This window comes from Zonotrichia leucophrys, chromosome 2, assembly GCF_028769735.1.
Source record: "Zonotrichia leucophrys gambelii isolate GWCS_2022_RI chromosome 2, RI_Zleu_2.0, whole genome shotgun sequence".
Lineage (NCBI taxonomy): Eukaryota > Metazoa > Chordata > Aves > Passeriformes > Passerellidae > Zonotrichia > Zonotrichia leucophrys.
The window spans coordinates 151,185,787-151,209,669 of record NC_088171.1 but is presented as its reverse complement, the minus strand read 5'-3'; the positions used below and the strand labels follow the sequence as shown (position 1 = coordinate 151,209,669).

The following is a 23,883-nucleotide window of genomic DNA, read 5'->3' as shown; positions in this document are numbered from 1 at the left end:
CCATTTTAACCCTGCCATCTCTTTGAATTCAAAGCAAACATGACATTTTTAGGGTCAGAAGGGATCCCCACAGCACTGATTTGAAGATTTTAACTTCAATTTCAAACGAGGAAACCTGCTGACATGCACTGGCATGGGATGGACCAGGAATAAAAGCTGGGTGTGAGGGCACAGCCTGGTGTGAAAACCATCAGGAACAGCATTTTCTGAAGGAGACAATGTCAGAGCTTTCCACCATCATCCTGCATTTCCATCCAGACACACAAAACCAAGGTAAAGCATTAATCAGATGTTAGGGGCTGAGAGCTGAGACACATTACATTTCAGAATCAACCCCATCCCAAATTGTTGGCTTTGCTCGTTATTCCTGAAGGAGGAAGCTCTTCGAAACACAAGTGGAAATAAAGAGGGGCATTCTTGGGTTGAAAGAACAAGGAAATTGCTATAAGATGTAGAAGAGAAAAAAAAAGAAATCTTTCAGACAAGCTTAAATACCAAAACGACAGCAGCCGCCGGTCCCACGAAGGCATAGAGGAGTCCTCCCTCTAATGACAGCCAGCAGCTGGAAAATGAAGAGAGAAGAGAAAGTGACCCAGTGGCAAATGTCCCCAACAGGCACATGTCGGCTTCTTCCCTCTGCCTGCCAGAGTTCAGCCTGGGAGGTGACACCCCAGAGCAAAAAAATAAAAAAAAATAAAAATTCTCAGACTTTAAATCAAACAAATTTTGCTTCCCATCTCTCCTGAACTTGCATAAAGGCTCCTCTGCCTGGGGACCTGCCCGCAGGATGACATTTGGCAGGGGAATTCATGCAAAATGAAGGAGAGTGCTCTGTTTCAGACCAGGTCCTGGAAGCAGCTGCAGCATTTGGCTGGCAAGATGATGCTGCTCTTGTCCTACTTACATGGGAGAAAGAGTGGAAAGAGTGGAAATTTTCCTCTGCTCATTTGCTGATCCCTATGTCTTCCAGGGATGCAGGACATTTCTTCCCTCCCTTTGAGACTGCCTCCATGGGGAAATTCAACAACACAGCAGCAAGGTGGGAATTCACAGCATTCCCTGAGTGGAATTTCTTATGGAATAAGCTGAATTTGGGGTGTGTGGTGCCTCTTCTGGAAACCAGCTCGTTCCTTCTCTCTCACACCACATAACCTGAGAAGGACATCTCCCTTCTGCACCGAGCAGATGTGGAATTTGGGCTCCAGAACTGCCTGGTGCCTTCTCAAACTAAGGGAGTTCTCATTTGAGACCTCTTGGATGAGGCCTTGGAGGTGTCCAAGGCCAGGCTGGATGGGGCTTGGAGCAACCCGGGATAGTGGAAAGTTGCTGCCTGCCAGGGCAGGGGGCTGGAATGAGATGATCTTGAAGGTCCCTTCCAACCCAAACCATTCCCTGAGTTTCTGTTTTTCATGTTTGACTGTGAATTCAGGAAGGAAAAGCATTTCCCCCTTTCACTTGTGAAATCTCCATCCTTGGAGACATTCAAAAAAGCCACCTGGGCACAGCCCTGGGTGACATCCAGGTGACCCTGTTTGAGCAGGTGCTTGGACAAAAAAAAACCCCTCAGGCTCTGTGACAGCCATGAACATCCACAGCAGCACTGGAGCTGAAATTCCCTTCTTTTTAAATTTTTTTTTATTTTGCAGGGAATCCAGCAATTCAGGGCATGGACACACAAATTAAGTGCTCCAGGATAGGAGAGGATGGGAATTTAGAGTGTGTCAGCAGCCCCTGGGAAAGTCTGCATGCTTTAACAGGGCAGAACCCTGGAGAAAATGTGGGATGGAGTAATCCTGTTTCAGCAGGAAACGAGCGTGCACTCAGCACAGGAGAAGAGCAGGAAACCACAATGGAGAGGGAACTTTCTCCAAGCTCTTAACTCAGCTCACCCTGCAGTAATTCACTTGCCCTGCCCTCAGCAAGATGCTTTCATCCTGCATCAGGAGCAAACTGATGCTCCCAGGGAGAAAAAAATCCAAAAAATCTTCCTGGAACCATTTCAGCTTTGTTGATCAGCCTCATTTTTTTTTTTAAATTAAATCTCAGTTGCAAAAAAAATATTAATTTTTTTTTGTTGATCAGCCTCATTTTTTTAAATTAAATCTCAGTTGCAAAAAAATGTTAAATTTTTTTTCACCCCAAAACAAGGAACATTTCTGAAAAGGCAGCCCCAAAAAATGGAAGTATTTCAAACTGAGAATTAAAAGTAGGATATTCTGGTTTTCTCCCAGGTCTGAATCTTGTTTATGTCTAAATTAAACCAGTAATGTGCTAATTTAATCAATTCTGATTCCTTCCTGATAGCAAGTTGCTCTGTCACAAGCTGTCTGAGCAACTTTAATAATAAAATGAATAATCAGCTGAGGAGGGAGGGAGTAAAAATGAAGCTCTGGAGCTCTGTAATGACTGGAGGTCTCCCACAATGCAAGAGGAGGGCTCCCAAATCCTAGTCCTTGTCCAAACCTTTTCATCCAACACTCTATCCTCATTTCTGAGATGTTTTTTCTCAGTGTCTCTTCCAACTGGTGGCTCAGATGAAGAAATCTGACTGCCCTGCACTGCAATTAGTGATGAGGACTTGGTGCACAGAGGGTTCTCATCCCTGCAGGGTCCCTGGCAGCCCCTGCTCCCCCAGGAGCACCAGGAATTGTCAAGGTGCGCTCACACATCACCAAGCACCGGCCCTGATCCCTCCTGGCTGCCTGCCCTCCCTGCCACAGCACTTCTCCAAAGCATTTCTGAGGCTGTCAGAGGCGCTGGCTGCCAGCAAGGGAGAGGAAAGGGTGAGGGGATATCTGAGAGACAGAACTGACAGCAAAGCCCAGCCTAGTGGAGATGCTTTCAGCCTCATGCCTACAAGGCACAGAAATATTTGCATTTTGCTAAGAGGTTCCCTTGTACTTTCCAAGGGATCTCTTCAGTGATTTTTAAAATAAAATTATCACTGGAAGGGAGGAAGTGAGTGGTTTAACAATTCCTAAGCAGTGTTTCCTTGACTGACAGCAACTCTTGTGTTCAGCACAAAAAAACCAAAACCCATCTGATCCTTCTGTGACTGTGCCACGGCACAGATGGAGGTGGTGGCTTTTGTCCTGGTCCTGGGAAGGGCTGGCTTCCACTGAGCCCTTTTTTACACTGTCCAGGCACAGCTCTCACCTCAATCCCGTGTAAAATGAGCCAGCACCAACAGAACATTTCGTAAAACTGAGACTTACAGTCAGGAATCAGGGCTGGCCCACAAGTGTTTATCCAGAGCTTAACCCAGGAGCTGCTGAGACACCTGTGGGGTCACAAAAGCCCTGATGCAGTGACACTCCAGGACCCTGAGACATTTGCTGTGCTCTCAGCAAACTTCTGATGAGCTCTCTGGTGGGGAAGGATGCGAGCTCCCAGCACCAGTGGCACAACCTCAATTATTCACTTCAAGCTTTAGGAGGTTGTTTGTGAAGCTTTAGAGGTCCAGAGGCAGTCCCTGGAGCACCAGCTAAAAGCAGAGTTATTATTCAGGCACTCAGCCTAATCTGAGGAGGTGATCAGTGGCAGGTCCTTTAGACCTCTGGTACCCCTCAGACTTTGTCTGAGACTGGAAGTGTAGCCTCCACCCTGCTCCAGCATGCTCCAAACAACTGCAAAATATCCTTTCAAATGCAGCTCAGACAAGAGAAAGGAAAAATCCCATTGTTGGAGTGTCCTGAGTAATAAAGGCTGAGTGAATGGCTGCTGGGAATCACCACTCACAGAACAACAGACACACCCCAAATCCTGCAGCGCATATTCAATTTTTAATCTGAACCTCTCTGTCCCTCCTCAACTCATGACTCAGTGCAGGCTGGCCAGCTAAATGGTAAATATTAAACATATAAACTCCATAAACTTACCACTGAGGCTCTGATCTCTCTGCATTAAGTTTGGAGACACAACCAAGCTTTTGATGGGACAATTCTTGGTGGGACAGACCCCTGTCCTGAAGTTCAGTTGTGTTTTCATTGTTAGAGAAAAACTTCATCCCATGTAGAATTAAAAAAAAAAAGACCAAACTGGGTGAAATCCTGCTGAGGACTCCTGATGGAGCTTGTTCCAGTGTGGTTGGGCCACCTTTGGCACATCCTGAAGATCCAGCCTCAAGACACATCACACATTTCACACCCTGCCCCTTCCACCAGCTTTGCTCTGAGAGTCTTTAACACCAAGATTAATTCTGCAAGGCCTTCAACACTTGCAGCTGTCCCCAAAATGCCCTCATGACCATGTCATGTAGTTGGATGTCAGGGATTTTTTACCACTGTAAGTGGGATGAGAAAAAAAGCTGCTGTTGAGTGTTAAATTCTATGTTCACCTAAATATCAGAGCCCTGCTTTGACTTCATGTCCACCTCCACCACAGGAGCTCATGCGCTGCTCTTGGGATCAAAAATTGTAGGGTTGAAGATGCTTTAAAAGGCTCTGTGTGGTTTTTAGAAGTCCCTTGCGGTTTATCTTGTCAGCTCTTGTCCCCTCCTTCCCAGGGAGGAATGTGCTGTGATTAAAGCTTTTCCTTCCTTCTGCAAGATGGAAATATTGGGCCTTGAAAGTCTGCAGAGCCCACCTGAAATGCACCATGAGTGCCCAGTGGAGACAAAACTGGGCTGAAAGGACAAGATCATCTCATTCCAACCCCCTGCCATGGGCAGGGACACCTTCCACTGTCCCAGGATGCTCCAAATCCCATCCAGCCTGGCCTTGGACACTTCCAGGGATGGAACAGCCACAGCTTCTCTGGGCACCCTGTTCCAGGGGCCTCCCCACCCTCACAGGGAAGAATTCCTTCCCAATATCTCATCTAAACCTCAAGTTTTGGAGTTCAGCTCTGAAATTGCTGCTGTGCAGTGCTGACTTTGCTCTGGAGGAGAGGTAAAACCAAGGGCCTCCCCACACAGAGCTTTTAAGCCTTTCTGAGCAGAAAAAGAGGCCTAAGTGTGAATGCACTCCAGTCTGTCGGGGCACCCTGCCCAGCTGGGCCCACAGCAATATCTGTGCCATGTTTTAAAATGCACAAAAGTGTAAATGTAAATCTCTCATTACAGAGATGCTCCATTTTACTCAGCATCAGGGCTCGTGAAGCCACCACTCAGTGCAAGTGAGCTCTGTTTAACTCTGGCTCTTGGGAAAGCCAATTCCAGCAGAATTCAGAGAATCATGGAATGGTTTGTGTTGGAAGAGACCTCAAAAATCATCTTGTCCAATGCCCCTGTCATGGGCAGGGACACCTTCCACTATCTCAGGTTGATCCAAGCCCTCTCCAATATGGCTTTGGACACTTCCAGGGATGGGGCAGCCACAGCTTCTCTGGGAAACCTGTGCCAGGGCCTCACCACCCTCAAAGGGAAGAATTGCTTCCCAATATCCAATCTAAATCTATCCTCCTTCAACTCAAAGCCTTTATTCCTTGTCCTATCACTACAAGTCCTTGGAAAAAGTCCGTCTCCAGCCTCCTTGTATGTCTTTTAGGAACTGGAAGGTACCAAAGTGTGGAATTACAACATGACGGCAGCGTTGGGGATGTCTGATGGGATCTTTGAGCTTGAGAGGAACTGTTGTCCTTGTCATGACTTTGGTGCGACTCACTAGCTTCACCTCACATTGGGAAATGTGAAAAGGAATCAAAAGGAGGGACCATAGAACCATGGAATATCCCAGAAAAGGACCCACAAGGATCATGGAAACCAAACTCATCAAACTGGACTTGCTAGGGTGTGAAGGCCCCACCAAAACCAGATGTTTCTGGTGAAAAACATCCTGATAGCAGTGCTGGGAGCACAGGATTCCCTTCCATCCCCTGGCTGGATATCCAGCCCTTGGATGAAAGGAGTAACAGAGCCTTTAGGGCTGAAAGGAGCCAGAGCATTGGCAGCCAAAGGAGGAGAGCTGGAGTGACCAGGCAGCCCCTGAGAATGCTGGAGAGTCAGCCCAGCCTCTTGGCCACCTCACCCTGTGCCAAATGGAGAGCAAAGCAGGAGCCCAGCAAGTTTTGTCACATGTTGACACCCTCCTGGCTGCAGTTTGTGGGGTGGGAGATGCTGGCACAGTGGTCCAGGGCAGAAAACAGGGAGAGCTTTCCTGCCTGTTCCTCCCTTTCCTGCCCAGGCACTTTTGTGTGGTCAACGTTGGCCAAAAAACTCTTTAACATTTTTGACAGAGCCACAAAGCTTGTTGCACCAATTCCCACCAGCCCATCAACAAAAAAAGAGAAGCAGAAACATCCAGGACCTCCCTCCCATCTCGCTGAGGCTTGTTAATTATGAATTATTCTCATGGATGTGCCTGGAGCAAAGTGCCAGAAGGCTGACCGACAGAAAATCCAAAGGGAATTAATTTGGGATCTTGGTGATGTTTCTGCAAACCAGGCTGTGTTTTGTCCTCTCCTGAGCCAGACAACAACCACTGGGTCCCTCTCCACCAGGACACACTGAAGGTGGGACAGCCAATGCATCCTGATGCTGGCACAGACTTCAGGAATTCTGTCTGTGGATTTATACTCGAGAAATCCACAATCCTGAGCCCTCTGCTGTCGCAGACATCTTTTATGAAAATTCCTTTCCTTAGGATTTTTCCTCCTGAGAAGCTGGGAGGCCTCAGGAACAAAATGTAAACATTGATTATTTGCTGCTGTGGAATGCAACAGGTGGATCTTTGATTGGCCCATGTTGGATGTTTGTAATTAATGGCCAATCACAGTCAGCTGGCTCAGACAGAGAGGCGAGCCACAAAATCTTTGTTATCATTCTTTCCTATTCTATTCTTAGCTAGCCTTCTGATGAAACCTTTTCTTCTATTCTTTTAGTATAGTTTTAATGTAATATATATAATAAAATAATAAATCAAGCCTTCTGAAACATGGAGTCAAATCCTTGTCCCTTCCCTCAACCTGAGACCCCTGTGAACACTGTCACACTCTGCCATACAAGAATTCAGGTTGCAAAGCAAACAGAAAACGCTGCTGTGCTGCTTTAATTCTCCCCTGCAATTAAAATGCAAACCCTGGACCATTTGGCCGTGGGTGTGCAGGATGTGGTGGGAATTGAGGGAGAGCAGGAGGTTCCACATGACATTTCCTCAGTGGGACGAGCAGAGCTGCATCTGCTGCCAGCCACATCAACAGCTCCAGTCCCAAACATTGCCCATGTGGGCTGCAAACCCCTGCCCAGGAAGGCTCTGGAAAATTATGGGATGTAGTAGGGAAGAGCCTGACTTATTGCTACATAAAATATTACCCTTGAACTGTGACTGTGTGTGAAATTTCTAAGGTTTTTTTCACAACAGAGGGAAAAAATATTTTCTTTTTTTTCCTTTTTAATTTAAAGTCGTACCAACATTCAGATCTGAGTGATGCATTTTTACCTCCTCCGTTATTTCTTTTCTGTTTTCCTTCCCCCATTATGAGCACATAAAAACTTCCTAAAGACAAAATCTGGGGAATTTGGAAAAGAGGCAAACACAGGCTGCTTCAAAACCTTCGTTTGCACAAGTCAGGCTCATTCTGCTGCCTAAAACTGAGCTGGGTGATTTTGAAAATGTGGAGCCAATCAAGCACAAAAACGGACTAAAAAAGAAAAAAGGTGGTTAGCTGGTTTTAATTTTTAAACATCCTAAACTTTAAATTCCACATTCATCCCCTTAAAAAATACATTAAAAAGCTCTAAGTAAAAGGTATTTAGATCAAAGTGATGTCACAAATACTACAGTTAAACCTAATTAGTCCCTATGAACTTGTTTTTAAAGGAACACACAATCCAGCTTGGTCAGACGATGGATTGAGGAGGCAGGGATGCAGGAATTGTCCTGCACATGGAAATTTAGCTCCCAGCCTGCCTCCTGAAGTGACTGGGTTTTGACAAAAAGGATGGAGAATAAAACAAGGGGGAAAAAGGAATCCTCTACTCACTAGTTCACGGTGCCGTATCCCTTGGCTTTAGTAAATCCCACAGAAATGGCAACCACCAATGCAGGGAGCCCTATGGAAATAAAACAGGAGGAAATTGGTCATTTCACCACGGCCTTTCTCCCACTCAAGATTCACCATTTTTCCCAGAATTATCCCAGCGTCATCCATTTCAGCCTGGGACAGAGATTGAGCTCAGGACTCTCAGAACTAAAAGAAAGAACTTTAATTACTCCTGTTATTTAAATAAATACCATGAGGTGCAGTCAGCTCCTGCCCTGCTGTGGTCTCAACAGTTGTGGGGGGTCTTTCAATAGACACAGATGTATAAAATTGATTTATTTTACACTTAGTGTCTTCATGATGTCTCTGAAGCTGGCATATTCAGCCACAACCCAGCTCTAAGAACCCAAAGATTAAGAGTTTTGTTTGCACTCAGTGTAGGATGAACCACCCAAGTTCAAATCTGCCCTAAATGAGACAGGAAAAGAAACTAAACTTGAGTTTCCCTATCCCAAACAGGTCCCCCAAGATCTGTAATGGAGCAGATTCCTCTGAACAACAATGAGAAAGGGTTTCAGGTCTCTTGTAGGATCTATGAAAGTTCAAAGTTCAGCTCTCCCCTTTCCATAAAGAAATATCTGGAGATCAGCTCATAACATCAGGTTCTTCAGCTCCAGAGGTCTCCATGTGGCTTTTTATAGCCCTCCTCTTTGTGGCAGGAGGAATTAAGCTGTCTCAACACTAAAGATGGGAAAATCCCATTAGGAATCAGCAGGATCAGTGGCCAGCTGGGATTAGTGCCCCTTGACAAGGCCCTAATTCCTGAGCTGCAGAGGGCACGGCAGGTGACTGCAGGAGATCCAAGGAATGTGCAGGCACAGCTCCCAGACATCATTGCTCTGGGAAGGGGGTCCCTCAGCAACACAAATCATCCCAAGGCTGATTAACAGGGAGGCTCTGCAGCAGCTGGGGGCGACAGGGCCAAGCTGGCTGGAATATGGAGCATTTGAGGGTTATCCTGCAGAGAAGGGTTTCTCTGCCCATGTGACATTTCCAAGCATGGGTCACATTTCATCAGCCCAAACTCAACATGCAGTGGGTTTAAAAAGCGTCTCTTTTAATATTCATTCCTTCCTCTTTCCTCTCCTCTTTCCTTTCATCTTTCCTCTCTTCTTTCCTTTCTTCTTTCTTTTTCCCTTCCCTTCCCTTCCCTTCCCTTCCCTTCCCTTCCCTTCCCTTCCCTTCCCTTCCCTTCCCTTCCCTTCCCTTCCCTTCCCTTCCCTTCCCTTCCCTTCCCTTCCCTTCCCTTCCCTTCCTTCCCTTCCCTTCCCTTCCCTTCCTTCCCTTCCCTTCCCTTCCCTTCCCTTCCCTTCCCTTCCCTTCCCTTCCCTTCCCTTCCTTCCCTTCCCTTCCCTTCCCTTCCCTTCCTCTTTCCTTTCCTTCCCTTTCTTTCTGGATTTCCTTTTCCTTTTTTTCTTTTTCTTTCTTTTTCTCCTCCTTCCCTTTCCCCTTCCCCTTCCCCTTCCCCTCCCTTTTCCCTTTCTTATCTTCCCTTTTTTCTTTCCCTTTCTTTCCTTTCTTTTTCATTCCTCTTTTTCTCATTTTTCCCTTCACAGACTCTCACTCAGCCTCCTTCACACCTCATCTGGATCAGTCCTGGCTGCTGCATTCCCTAGGGTGCCATCCATACAGCATCCCATGGGAAGAAACCACATGGGAGGGGACATTTTCAGGAATACAGCTTGGTGCAAGAGACCCTGGGAAAGGGGAAATTTGGCAAAGACTCCGCCAAAAATAGCAACTTGTTCTTCACAAAGTGCTTCTCTCCGACGTGGTAATTATGCAGAAATCCAGAGTGGGGCTGTGAACTTGGCAGCTCCAGGGACTGGCTCACTCCAAGGATGGGTAAAAGCCTCAGTTTGGGCTGGGAATGGGTCTAGACAAGGAGCAGCTACTACAGGTGGCAGCTGTGTCATGGTAGTTCAGCCAAACAGAATCATAATGAGAGGTGCAGCCTTGGGAGAGATGTCAGTGCTCTAAGGAAAGTTAGATGGGATTAGATTGAAAAAATCCCCACCAAAAAATCAGATTTTAATCTATTTTTTTAGATTTGATTAAATTAGATTACATTTAGATTTTTAGAAAGACATTTATTCCTAACTGGCCTGTTCCATATACCTGGTGTGGTACAGGCAGTACCAGCAAGGCTGTGGGGGCTTTCTGCACAATGGGAATTTAACACTCACAATTCCAAGTAAAGCTACTCAAAACCTCTTTCAAAGAATTTTGCACTTCCAGGTCACAGGAGAATCAGGCCATGTGTTAATCATGTTCCACTAGAGAAGATGTTTGCTAATAATTCCCAAGAGCCATTCTTGTTATAAACAGCTGAAGACGCACTCAGAGGCTGAGCTATGGCAGCATTAAAAATCCAGCTGTGGAAACTGTAACAGGGTCATAAAAATCCTGACAAAAAATATTTCTTCTTTATTGGGGCTAAATATGATGACTGAGCTGTTCCCAGGGAACAATTTATCTGTCTATTCTAAACCAGAGAATATCCTGAATTGGAAGAATCCACAAAAACCACCAAGTCCAGCTCCTGACCCTGCACAGGATCACCCAAAGAGTCACTTCATGAACTTGGGAGCATTGTCCAAGCATGGACAAGAATCATTAATAGTAATTATTACTAATAATAATGTAAACATTGAATTGCAAAGTTGCACATCCAAGAGGAGACCAAAGAAATATAAAATAATCCTCCCTGCTGCTGAAATTCTCTGCAGCTTCAATGAGCTACAGCTGAGAGCAGCTGAGAACTTGGCAAAGACGTCTCCAACGACGGCTTAGAGAAATGCAAATGTGCAAAGAGGGGAAAGGGGGGAGAACCAGCCCATGACAAAGTGAATTGTGCTAATTATTTCAGATTATGCTCTTTAAAACATATTTTCGGCTTCTTTCCTCTTACAAGTGCCATTAATCCCAGCTCTACAGCTGAAGTCTAGCAGGATGCTAAATATCCAAAATTCCCTTGCCGCCTTAATAGGCAAGAGTGTTCTTCATTTCTTGTCCTAACCTACTCCAAATGGTTATTATGCATCATTTATCAGCAGTGCATCCTAGCTCAGAGCTGACTACATTTTACTAGCCGTGCAAATTATGCTTCTACACATGTAGGGGGATTTTTTATTTTTTTTTAATCTGTACAGACTACAAATGTGAATGCTGCTCATCCAAAATTCCCTTGGCTAACACGCCCATCTGTCCCAGCTTTTACAAATCGGGTGTGTGTGGGGGGGGAAATTCCCTTTTATTTCCTAGGAAAGCTATTAGTCTGTTACATTTGATATCCCTGATGTTGCTGGAGTCACCAAGGAGGTATAAACACATACATGAGCACACCCAGGCTCCTGCAGCCTGTCCTCTGCAGGTATTGTGGTTCTGCTCCTGCTAACATGCAAACCCTGGATTTTAATAACACAATTTATTCTCTATTGTAAGCAAAAGCTTAGGAGGGAAAACGTAAAGGGATGAAGGCGCTGCAACGAGGATGGCTCTTGATGTGCCAGAATAAATCACATCAGGGTGCTCGGTAAGCACCAGAAATCTCTTGCCTGGGGTGAATTGTGAGACTTCAGTAGTAAAATGAGGCATTAATAGAGCTCAGCCACACTCCTTTCTTTCCTTTGCCTTCTCACTTCTCAGCAACTTTTTGTGCTGCTGCTCCTTTCAAACACAGCCTTGTTATCGTTTTGAAAGCGCAGGTTTATGGGTTTGTATTTGTTTTCTACTACAGAATGCATCATTTAAGGCTAATAAATTAAACATACGGCAGAGGCAGAGGGAGAAAAATTAGTTACAAGCATCTGCAGCAGTCTCGCAGTTTATTTGTCTCCGAAAGGCGCTGCTGCCATGGAGACAGGATTTCAGAGTTTGCTTCACTCCAGGTTGCTCTGCAGAATCTTAGAACCATAAAATCACCGAGGTTGAAAAGACCTCGAGGATCATCGAGTCCAACCAGGTCCAACACTAAACCATGACCCTGAATGTCACTGATTCATGTGTTTTTGAGCGCTTCCAGGGATGGTGATTCCGCTACTTCCCTGGGCAGCCTGTTTCAATGCTTGCCCATCCTTTCAGTGATGAAATTTTCCCTAATATCCCATCTAAACTTCCCCTGGTGCAACTGGAGCTGATTCCTTTTGCTCTATTACCCAGAAGCAGAGCCTGGCCCCTCCGGCTGCACCCTCCTGTCAGGGGGCTGTGGAGAGTGAGAGGGTCCCTTCTGAGCCTCCTTTTCTCCAGGCTGAGCCTCCACAGCTCCCTCAACCACTCCTGCTGCTCCAGACCTTTCCCCTGGACATTTTCCAGCACCTCAATGACTTTATTGTAGAGAGGAGTCCAAAACCAACCCCACAATTGGAGGCGTGTCCTCAGCAGTGCCCAGCACAGAGGGACAATCCCTGCCCTGGTCCTGCTGATCCAGGCCAGGATTCCCATGGCTGGTAACATGTACCAACAGAACACACCCAGCACCGAGAGAGACAGAGAAAGAAAAGTAGAAAGCAAGAAACAGACCCAACCCCAGGAGAAATCACTCTTGGAGCACCCTCTAAACCTGAACTTGACTCATGTATTTTCAGGTGCGCCGGGCAGGAGGCTCAACTTATGGATATATATTTTTAAGCAATTCAGCCCTTCTTGAAACCTCTGGAAAGGTTCCAAGAGCCCTCTGCCAGGCCTCCTGAGGAGCACCAGCCCCTCCTGCAGCCTGGCCCTTCTCTGCTCCACAGCCCCCAGATCCTCACCCCATCCGAGACACAAGAAGCGCTTGCGGATGATGCGGTTCCGTAACCGGCCCGTCACGGCCATGTAGGACTGCCAGGCCTCGGTCAGCACCCAGCAGAAAGAGGAGAGGAAGAAGAAGTGCAAGAAAGCCGCCACCAGCGTGCAGATCACCTGCAGAGAGGAGGAAAGGAGGACACGTGAGAGGAGAGGCAGGCGGAGAGAGCAGCAGGGAGCAGAGAGGAAGGAGCGGGGAGATGATTCCAAACCGGGCTCTGGAAGGAAAAGTCATGGAGATCAGGGCATGGAAATACTGTTTTAGAGGGGGCAGGCTCCTCCAAAAGCTTTGACTTAGCAAAGATCAAAGCCTTAAATTTAAATACTACGTGGAAATCATCTGCTCTTAAGCATAAGCTTTAGGATAAAGCCATGGTTAACACTTTAGAGGAATTGTGGAATTACAGAATTGTTTGAGTGTGGAGGGACCTTAAAGATAATTTAATCATAAAACAGGCAGAGACACCTTCCACTAGAAGTTTGAGCACACATCCCATCCTGTTGCTTTCTTGGCTTCAGCAGGATATATTTAATTTCCAAAACATCCATACTATTGCCATGATCCGTACAAGGCAGGGGGGACGGAGTAGTTAGTAAACAGTGCACTAATCTCAGCTCAAAAGGTTTGCAAAGCACCACGTCCCTGGCAGCCCAGCCATGGAAATGATATCTGAGGAAGGTAATTTGGATGGTGCCCCTGCCAGAACAACAGGGCTGAGTGAAAGAGTTAAGCTGTGAGAGCTGGGTGAAACCACGGCTGCCAGGGGCTGGGAAAGCACTGCAAACATGAGGGTACAGTTGTTCAAGAGCACATAACTACCAGCAGACAGGAAACAAAAAAAAAAAAAAAAAAAAAAAAAAAAAAAAGCAAGCAACTCCCCCCTAGATTAGAAAGAATTTCATAATGGTGAGCTCTACTACTTGGTGGGGAAATCTCACAGGGGAAATGCAAGCAGCTTAAGCCATTTAAAATTAAACTGGGGAAAGAACTGGCAAATGCATTATGAAGAACAATCCCAGAGTGCCAGGGAGATGGACTGGAAAGCTGACAAGCTCGTCTTTGTTTTAACTCAGCAAGGCCAAATCTTTCACTGGTGCAAATTGGTGCCGCTCTGTTTCACTCAGCCAGTTCTCCCCCCATCTGGGAGCTGAAAACTGTGAATCAATGTACTCGAGAAGAAAGTGATGGGAAGAAATTCCACTGGCTCCTGAGGAGAAGGGAGAGCAAATAGATTTTAAAAGTGACTATGGATGGAAAAAATATATGGCTTCAGGCATTTGGGGGAGGTTTATAATCAAGAATTTCTCTGCTTTGAGTTACATGGGGAAACATGGACTTGGTTTTACGGTCAATGAACTTTTCTCTTTTTCCTCTTTTTTCAACCACCAGCATCTTTCAAGCCACAGCTCTCATGCACAGAGTGGCTTTTATCATTATTTTATCGGATTGCTCTCGATTCATCCACTGGCACCACCCGATGTTATCAGAGGCTGTGAACAAAAGCAAGACCGTGTGTTCTCTGAGATAGGAACTGTCTTTTTTTTGTTCCAGATTTGCATTTTTGCATTTGACACCAAATCCCTCCATATTCTGCTTAAAAGTGGATTCAGGATGTCAGTTCAGCACAAATAACACAGCTCAATATGCTAATGTCCAGTAATTTTCACATTTTACAAGAATCCTAAAAAAAGGTGGTTCCTATTCATCAGCTTACAAATCCTATATGAAACAGCTACAAACAGAGGATGCTTTCTGGAATGGATTTCAAGAGATTGATATTTTATAACCCTTTTTTTTCTTTTGACTGATATCAGGTACAACACTGCTCACATTGCCTTTTTGATTTTGTTTCAAACCAACAAGCTCTTCCTTGTAAAGGGGAGAGAAAAGCATTGCTATACAATTTTATACAATTTTACACAGAGATACATTTGGGTTTGGTTTTTTTCTTTTTTTTTCTCAAATGAGTAGCTTTGACAAAAAGGGAAGAAGAGAGGAGGGGAAGACAAAAGAAACATGCACATCTCAGCTGGACCAGGATGAACTCATCGCCTCAAATGAACTTGGCCAACTGATAGGCAGGCAAATATTTGCTTCTGCAACCTCTGCTGCAGGTTTTCCCTTCCTTGTGGTGAAAACCAAACATCCCCATGAAGGGCTAAGCACAGGGATATGATGTTCCAAGATCCAGCAGAGCCTGTCAGTCTGTCAAGGCCATTAGTCCTTGTTTTCCTTTAAGAGGAGAAATCTGTTCCCTTCCAGCACAAGCCTTGGAGACACGGCCACTTCCTGCAGCATCCCTTCCCTTTGTATCCCCAGATTGCTGACTGTAATTTTTTTTTTTTAGCCTTTTCCCAGGCCTTTCATCTTCAAAAAGCTTAGCAAATCCAGGCGTGGAATCTTGCCTTTGAGGTTACACGGATGAAAATCCAGGGAGAATTTGACATTTCCAGGGAAGCCGATACCGCAGAAACCTCCCGGAGAAGCCGCAATTATAAATCACCAACATTTTAAGGCGCTCTATTATCGATAATTGAATGTGAATAAAATCTTAATTTACACTCCTTCGTCTCTCCTCTGCATAGTTTTCTCTCTCTGTTGCCTGCCAGAGACTGTTTACTAGATGGCTGAGAGGAAATCCAAGAATAACCTTTCTATTTCTGGGGTTTCATGCATATGGATGTGCAAAGAGCTAATCTGCCTCCTGCCATCGCTGCCGGGAGCTTTGAATCCCCACCAACAGCTCCCAACAGTGAACTCCCAGAGTCACAGGACAAAAAAATCCACCAGGGAGAACCTGGGTTCATAACTGTGCTCTGGAGGAGGTGGGAGAGGAGGAACACATCCAGCTCCTGTCCTGAGGTGAAGAAGAACCACCAAAGAGGAGGTCCAGCTGTGGTTGGTCCTGTTGAGCATCCCTCAGTGCTTCATCCCATGGGAAGAAGCTCCCAGCATATGTTTGGTGTGGCAGAAAACACAACTAAGGAAAATAGGAGCTTGGGTCTTCCTCTCTCCACCTCCTGTCAACCATGGAAGATAACTCTGCTTTGAGAAGGAGTTTCTGAAGGGCACTTTGTGGCAGGAGCAGAGCTGGCTGCTTGTTTCCACACTTTTCTGCACACACAGGGCTCCAGCAGCTGGAAAGCTTTTCCTAAAACAACCTAACCCTAATCCAAAGGGCCTTCCATAGAAATGAGTCCCTGATTCAGTAAATCCTTCAACCTCTCTGCAGGAATCATAAAATCATGGAATGGGTTGAGTTTTGGTAGGGACCTTAAACATCATCTCATTCCAACCCCCTGCCATAGGCAGGAAGATTTTCTCTGTGCTCAAAGCTCTGTCCAACCTTGCCTTGAACACTTTCAGTGTTGGGGCACCCACAATTTTTCTGTGCAATCTGTTCCAGTGCCTCACCACCCTCACAGGGAAGATTTTATTCCTGATATGCTTCTAAAAGTGACACCACGCTCATGCTGCCAAAGCAGGGGCTCAAAAAACCCAGCTGGTCACTGGTTCCTGTTAAGCAATAACTAATTTTTCACTTCTGATTGTGATTTTGGCAGCAGAAAGAATGGAGGAGGCGTCTTGATTCACGTTTTTTGGCTCAACAGAGCTATGATGGTCAGAGCATTTGGGAAGAGGGCAAAATTTACCAAGGGGAAAATACTAATGGTGAGCTGTGATTTGTCATGCCAGACATCAACAGGGAACCTGAAAGTGCTTGAGCTGGAGAAAAATCATGGAGGTAACACATGCCTCTCCAGCTGGGTCTGTGGGAAGAGAGCAACCAGTGCTCATGGCTTGGAAAACCACACTGGGTCTTGCCTGGGCTGCTGGAGTCACTCTGGGATCTGCTCCGAGTCCCTCGAGGCCCTGCAGTGCTCATGGTGCATCTGGCAATGCTTTCCCAAAGATCCCCAAAAAAAAGGTTGGACAGTTTTGTGCCTGTGTTCATTAACATCTGCCAAGTACTTTCAGCTCAGAGTATAAAAACTGCCGGAGAAATAAATGTAAAGCTGAGAGGTTGTTTGTTTGGGTTTTTTTTAAAGCCTTTTCTCAATCTGTCTTTGTAATTTTTTTGAAAATAAAATGGTTAAAGCCTTGCAAATCACCATGCTTCTTCACCGTGCCATGTGCCAGCTACTCTAGGCAGATATTCAAAAATATCACATTGGTTTTAATCAAAGCCCTGAGGATGCTGACAAATTATCAAAGAGAGAGCGAGAGAGAAAATTGAAATCTGCCATTTAGCCGTGTCTTTGACATGTCGCTAATTAACAGATGGAGGAAAAATGAGGAAGCGCTGCCTGAATGGATCATTTCAGTGCTAAATCAGGGGGAAAGCAAACAAATAAACAAAGCCCCAGTGGATCCCTTACCTTATTCCGGGTCTGGGTCTGCCCGATGAGGATGAGGGCGTTGGAGGAGATGATGGAGAGGCAGAAGTTGATGAGGATGACGGAGCGCTCCGAGCGGATGTACCTGCAGCGAGAGAAGAGGGGAGGGAGACCCACCCTGTCACAGCCTGCCCTGGATGACCTCTGGAAAGCAGCAATCCAGGCCAGGCTCTACAGAATTGCCAATTTCCTGAAGATTTTATGCGCTGGACAGACAAGAACGAGGCGGGGAAGGGAGGGGGAGCAGATGTCTCCATCATCCCCATCAAAGCTGGAGTTAGGAGCCAACAAACGAGGGGCCAGCCTAGCCTGAGCCCCTCCTAAAACAGTAGAGTGCTGCAAATCTTCTTCAGCTCTGCCTACTTGAAACGGGGGCTTGAAAAGGAGCTTGAAAGAAAACAAACAGGCGACACACGGAAAAGATTCCCAACCAAGAGCCACAGGCATGCTGGCGATGGAAGCAGAGTACAAACACATGCACCTTGACAACAAAGTGTGTGTGATTCAGCATTCCACTTCCTTCAGCCTAACAACCCCTCCTGGGGTGAGAAGCATTGAGAAGCATTTCTGGCTTTTATATTTTTATTTATATATTTAATTATTTTTCTTTTTTTTTTTTTTTTTGGCACCACTTCTCCAAACTAGGCCAAATATGTAACTGCAGCTGTGGGTTTGGGACATCAGGGACAGCAGTCTGGGAGCTGTTGCTGCCTTCAGCACCTTGCAGGAGCCAGCTACTTGTCATTTCTGATTTGCAGCACAGCACCAGGCTCGCTGCCGAGGTAAGTGCACCACAATTAATTCAAACCACTGGCCAGGGAGGGAAATTTCTTTGAAGGCACTTTTATGTACCCGATAAAACGAAAAGGGAACTGCAAAGGTGCAAGTCCTCAAGGACTGACTCAAGATCTGTGACCACACCAACGTTCACACACGTGAATTATCTCAAAGATGCTGCAAGTGCCCTGCCTGAATGCCAGATGAGTGAAGAGGAGATGCTGATGCTTATATAAATTAGAAACAGATGTATTAATCAACCAGCTCATCCCTGGAGGCTAATGCAGGATTATTTCCTATATTCTAGCACATCAACTATTTATGTTGGGAATTTAATTTCATTAATTAATTTTAGCCAGAGTGAGTTGGTCGTGCCTTGGCTGCAGAGTTTTGAGTTTCTGATGAGGAGGGCAGGATAGCTTTGCTGCACATGTGGGTGCTCTGCCAAGGGTAAATCTGTGCTTTATACCTAATGAAGGCTGTAAAACTTTGATTTTTCAACTTCCCCTTGAGCTGTACCTTCAGACAAACATGTATGGTGAAGATATGCTTTCCTGGATGCAAAAAAAAAAAAAAAAAAAAAAAAAAAGAAAAAGCAAAGGTAGCATTAACTCCTACTTAATCTGCTGGAAATCTGGTTTATAGGAAGTTCTCCCTGAAACACTCCCAGCCCCAGAACAGGCTGCAAAATGTAGGATCCCTCCTCAGCAAGAAACTGGGTTGACAGGCTGCAAAATGAGCTTCTGGTTCCTTCCACAGCCAAGCTGAGCTCAAACTTCCTGATCTCACTGGGCTCCATATAGTGCTGGGCACCACCTGAACCCTGCTCCATTTGTGACTGGAGACCTCAATCTTTTCATGCTTTGATTGTGTGAAGTAAAAGCTCAAATCTCCAGTCAGGAGCTTCTATGGGGCAGAAACAGAGATTTGGACTCTGTCCTGGTGGGAAGGAGATGTAATAAATCTGTGTAGCAGCACTATGATCCCACTGCTATTAGCATGAACATCTGAAGTCTCCACTGGTCAGAAAAAGGTAAGAAATTACTTGACCATTAATCTGCATTTTAATGTAAGGGGAGATAATCCAGCTGTCTTAAGACTTTTTCCTCCTTAAGACCCCATAAATCAACTCTCCTTTTTCCCTGTTTCCCTTCACACCCTGAGAATTTATCTTGTTCTCCAGATCCCTGAACCTCCAAAGAACAAGATGTGGGTTGGCAATGAAACAAATCAGAATAATTTAGGTTGGGGGGAAAAAAAATCCTCGCAAGTTCCCAGTCCAATGCTATGCCCAAAAAAAGGACTGATTTCAAAGTCAGATCAGGTTTCTCAGGGTCTCATCTGACTGAGATTTGAAAATCACCAGGAACAGGAATGCTACCACCTCTCTTGGCTGACTTATTACAGCACTAAACTGCTTAACTTAACTGCTCTCCTGGTGAAGGATTATTTTGCTTTATATCCAGCTGGGTCTTTTCCTGCTGCAGCTGGTGCCTCTAGACCTTTCCCTGCCTACCTCTGCAAGTTGTTTGGCTTCTCCATGACTGTTCTTTAACAGCCTCCTCTTCTCCAAGTTTGTTCCCTTTGCCTCCTTTGACATTGTGCAACTCCCTCAGCATCAACTTGGGATGTGCTGGTATCTCTGCTATTGGGGGGATCTAACACTGGACACCTTTTCCAGGAGTGTCCAGGTTGTTAAAGAAGACATTAAACAATGTTGGCCACTCTACCAACCCTGACCAGCTCTTGATTAGCCTCAAACCTCTGACCACTACCCTGAAATCCTGCAGGAATTTCATCCAGATATAAAGCCACCAATCCAGTGCATAATCCCATGATCTGGATACAAAAATGCATTTGGACACTGTGTTAATGGCCTTGGTAATGTCAAAATCCACACCAGCTGCTTCTCCCCACTGTCCATATCAGTAGTCATCCCATCCCAAAAGGAAAACAGGGCAGCCAGGCACAACCTGTCCTCCACAAATCCTCACTGTTGTTCCCAATTGCTTCCCTGTCCATCATTTTGCCTGGAAATAACCTTTAGAGCTACTTGCTCTTTCATCATCCCAGGGGCCATGTGGGCAGACTGGTCAGTTGTTCTCTGGATCCTCATCCTTGCCCTTTCTAAAGGTGGGGGGAACATTTGCCTTCTTCCAGCCTTCAGGAAGCTCCCCAGGTGACAGAGAGTGGCTCCACAGTCACACCAAACATCTCCCTCAATGCATCCCGTGGATTTGCCAACTCCCAGATACCTTAAACAGTCCTTGTCTCTCTTTTTCTTGGCACTGGGGAGCATTTTCTCCCCTGGATTCTGCCTCTGTGGAGGAATTTGGATGCCTGGGAGTCAGCCTTGTCAGAAGAACACGGCAAAAAGGCACTGGGTACCTTCACCTTTTCAACTTCCTTATCCATCAGGCTGCTTGTCCCACTAAACACCATTTCCTGGGAAATCCTCTGATGCTGATGTACCTCCAGAACCCACTCCTGAAGCCTTTCACATCCCTGACCATTTTCAAACTCAGCTGAGCTCTGACCACTCTAATTCAATCCTGCATTCCTGGGCAATTCTTCCAGAGTCCTGCTTGGTAGCCTGACCTGGATTCCAAACATTTCCTTGTTAAGTTTCTGCTCAGTCAGAATGCTAAGAAGACCTCCTGCCACGCTTGCTTTTTTCCCTTCCATTTCCTCTTCTCTAGTGCAGGATGCTCCAAAGAAAGAAATCACCATTCACCTCCAGACCCTCTGGCCAAAGAAATCAGGCATTTGTATCAGAGGGGGAAAAAAAAAACATAGAACTTGATGGGTTTTGCCCAAAACCACATCTGCAGCAAAGACAGAGCTACTGCAGGGTGTTGCCTTGCTACACCTCTACTGATACATGGATTCTGTCTACTTATCAAAATATGCTGTACTCAGCCACAAAACTGGGGGAAAATCACTGCTAATTTAGGGACTTCTGCTCTAGCCTGTGTCCTACAATCACAGAATATCCTGAGTTGGAAGGGACCCAAAAGGATCAGCAAACCCAACTCCTGGCCCTGCACAGGACATCCCAACAATCCCACTCTGTGCCTGAGAGAGTGTCCAAACACTCCTTGAGCTCTGGCATATTTGGCGCTGTGACCATTCCCAGGGGAGCCTGTTTCAGTGCTAAACCACCCTCTGAACTAAGAATTATTTCCTGATACACAACCCAGCCCTTCTGACACAGCTCCAGCCATTCCCTCAGGTCCTGTCACTGGTCAGCAGTGAGGATCCCCACACGCTGTGTGAAGCCCTGCACCAGCTGAGACAGATGGAAAAGGTGGGAAAAGCCCACAGTCTGTTTCTCTGCCCCCATTAGACTCCTCTCCTCTCCACAAACACTGAGTCACCGCTGCTTTCTCACCGTGTGTACACACATCCCTCTCCACACAGCCACTTACTCATCCCTGCCACCTCCCACCAGGGCCAGGAGTGCCTCAGCATCCCCAGCACAGGCAGAGTTCCTGGGTTTAAAGCAAAGCAAGCCTTAACAGCCCTGAGAGAGCTCATTGACAGCCACTCAATCAATCCTCAGGAGTGAGGAAAGCTGGGGCTGCTCTCTTGCAGTGATGCAGCACTCACCCAGCTGCTGCCAGGGACAGAGCTCTGCCCTGTCCCACATGCTGATGGGCTGGTGGATGTGCTGCTCAATAGCAGGGATCGATCCCATGCTATGGAAAGGTCACTGACTCCAGAGGCTGTAGAGCTGCAATGAATTCAGGGATGGAAAACACATCGGGGCACTCCTGAAATGCCAGTGTGTCAAGGAGCTGCTTGAAAAGAGGTGTCATTTCACCTGCTCTGACCCCTGAGTGGTTGGGTTTTCCCCCCAGTTCTTCATTTCTACACCAGTTCTCAATTTTTTCTCTCAATTTTTTCCCACACGGGTGCTGGAGCACGTGGCTCACACACGGATTGTGCCTCCAGCTGTGACCAGGACAGGCAGTGCATGGATAGAACAAGGTCACTCCACTTCTGTGGCCCACTGTGTCACTGACCCCTCTGTCGAGCCTGCTAATAAGACCAGAGATGCACCATCTGCAGCAGGGATTTTTTGCAGCCATCTGTCTGCTGGGAACTGGAGTGAGGCCACCAAGAGGCCACCAACAGCCCTCGAACAGAAACAACTTCCAGTTTCCAACGGGGCCGTGCCAAGTTGGCCGCGTCTGAAGGGATCACTTGCCTCAAAAAACGCTCGTGCCATTCATGCCAGTGGCTGAGTAGGTGCCACCAAGGAGCAGCCTTTATTTGGGGGTTTTGAATGGGGAGTGGAGGGGAAATTCATTTCCTCCCTGATATGTAGCTGGGATCACCTCCCTGTTGCTCCTGCCCCTCTTTTCTTCGCCGTGTTCCTCTCCCTCTTTCTCGCCCTCCCTTCTTTTCTGGTTCCCATTTACACAAACAAACCCTAGCTGGGCAAAATTCTGGGAAAGCTTCCAGATTGTCAGCCTGAGCAAGCTTATTCATCAGAAGTGTTTCATACTCAAGCTGGGTCTATGGATGCATGCTCCAGATGCCTTTGTCCAGAGTTCTGAATGGGAAATTTTCCGGCCAAAGCTCCACAAAACAGCTGAGCTCTGGTGAGTGCTCTCCACACCAGATCAGGCAGCCAGGACATGAGGAGTTTCTCTCCAGCACGGTGGAAAAGAACCACTTTGATACTGCTCCTGTGTTTTGGAGACAATAATACTGCTGATTCCATTTCTAAGCACTCCTCCAGCTGCTGTCTATCAGAATATACAACATTTAGGGCAAAACAAAGTGGGAGCCAGGAGATAATGTTGGATACAAAGTTCCTGAGGCCATTAATAGGAAAGCACATTCACGTCCAGCAGCTATGCCTAAAATAAAAAGGACACACAGAGCGCTCAGGGCTCAGCCACGGGAATGCTGTGAAGTTTGGAAAACATGAAAACATGATCTACAGAGAAGAAATGGAACAAACTCAGCGCACCAAAGAGAAATTCTAGAGATCATTCATTCATGCTTTACAAATATTTACAAAGAGAGACTCAGGATAGAGAGCCCTCCAATCAAGATATAGCTGGTCTCAGGATCACTTGGAAATGCATGTCCATCCTTGGCTAGCTCAGAAATACCCATTCAAGCCTCCCTTAAACGTGTCCTCCCATTCCTGCTGATCGTTTTGGCCATAGGCATAAGGCAAAGAGTGGAATGAGAAATTAAACAGAACACATTTGAAACAGGTCAGGCAATTTACTGTCCTCAATAACAGCAAATATTGGAAGGGTAGGGAGGGGAGCACAGTCCTGGAAAAAAATACATCATGTTATTCCAAAATGGCTCTGGCATGCTCCAAACTGATTCAGCCTCATGTCTGAGCTTGGGCTTCAGATCCTGACCCTGTTTCTGATAGGAAAGAGAGGGTGAGGCTCGAACGCTTGCTCTTTAATCTTCTAGCCTGACTTTCCACTTGATCCTGACACCAGTGACCCCAGCAAGTCACCTACCGGCGCTGCTCAGTGCCGCCCAGCCTGAGGAAAAGCAGGAGAGGACAAGGACTTGAGCACATCCAATGATACCCCAGGCACGGAAAAACCTGAGTTCTAGATAAACGTTATCATGATCAGTCTTCAGCTGCCAAAATTAACCAGCCACTATGCACTGTCACAGTATCAACAAAAAAAAAAGATGCATTTTTTTGCTCAGTTTTTACTCTTTTGTTTCCTTCCTCTATCAAAGCGCAGGAAAAAGTTATCTCAGTTCAACCTCTAAATGGAATTTACCCTTTCCTTCCTGCTGAGAAGAAGCACTGCACAAAATAAGAGCCTCACATTGATCCCTTCTCCCAAAAGGATCTCCAGTAATACCCAGCTGTACTCCCTGCAGCCACTCCATTTGGATTTCACAGATATTCACCTGGTTCTGATTTGTCTTTGCTTGGCCTCGAGCCAT

The 23,883-nt window shown here is 46.2% G+C and overlaps 1 protein-coding gene across 12 annotated transcripts in view; it reads right to left on the bottom strand.

Moving 5' to 3' along the window:
* ADGRB1 (adhesion G protein-coupled receptor B1) overlaps nucleotides 1-23,883 on the bottom strand; it is a 291,313-nt gene that overhangs the window by 43,591 nt on the left and 223,839 nt on the right. For 6 of the 12 annotated variants that reach the window (XM_064706755.1, XM_064706752.1, XM_064706756.1 and 3 more), the window contains 5 exons: nucleotides 23,439-23,534; nucleotides 17,146-17,248; nucleotides 12,732-12,882; nucleotides 7,921-7,990; nucleotides 496-562 (listed from right to left, as the gene is read on the bottom strand). In XM_064706755.1, the coding sequence (XP_064562825.1) occupies nucleotides 496-562; nucleotides 7,921-7,990; nucleotides 12,732-12,882; nucleotides 17,146-17,248; nucleotides 23,439-23,534 (487 nt within the window). The remainder of the gene's footprint in view (nucleotides 1-495; nucleotides 563-7,920; nucleotides 7,991-12,731; nucleotides 12,883-17,145; nucleotides 17,249-23,438; nucleotides 23,535-23,883) is intronic. The other 6 variants (XM_064706764.1, XM_064706757.1, XM_064706761.1 and 3 more) reach the window with 1 other exon arrangement.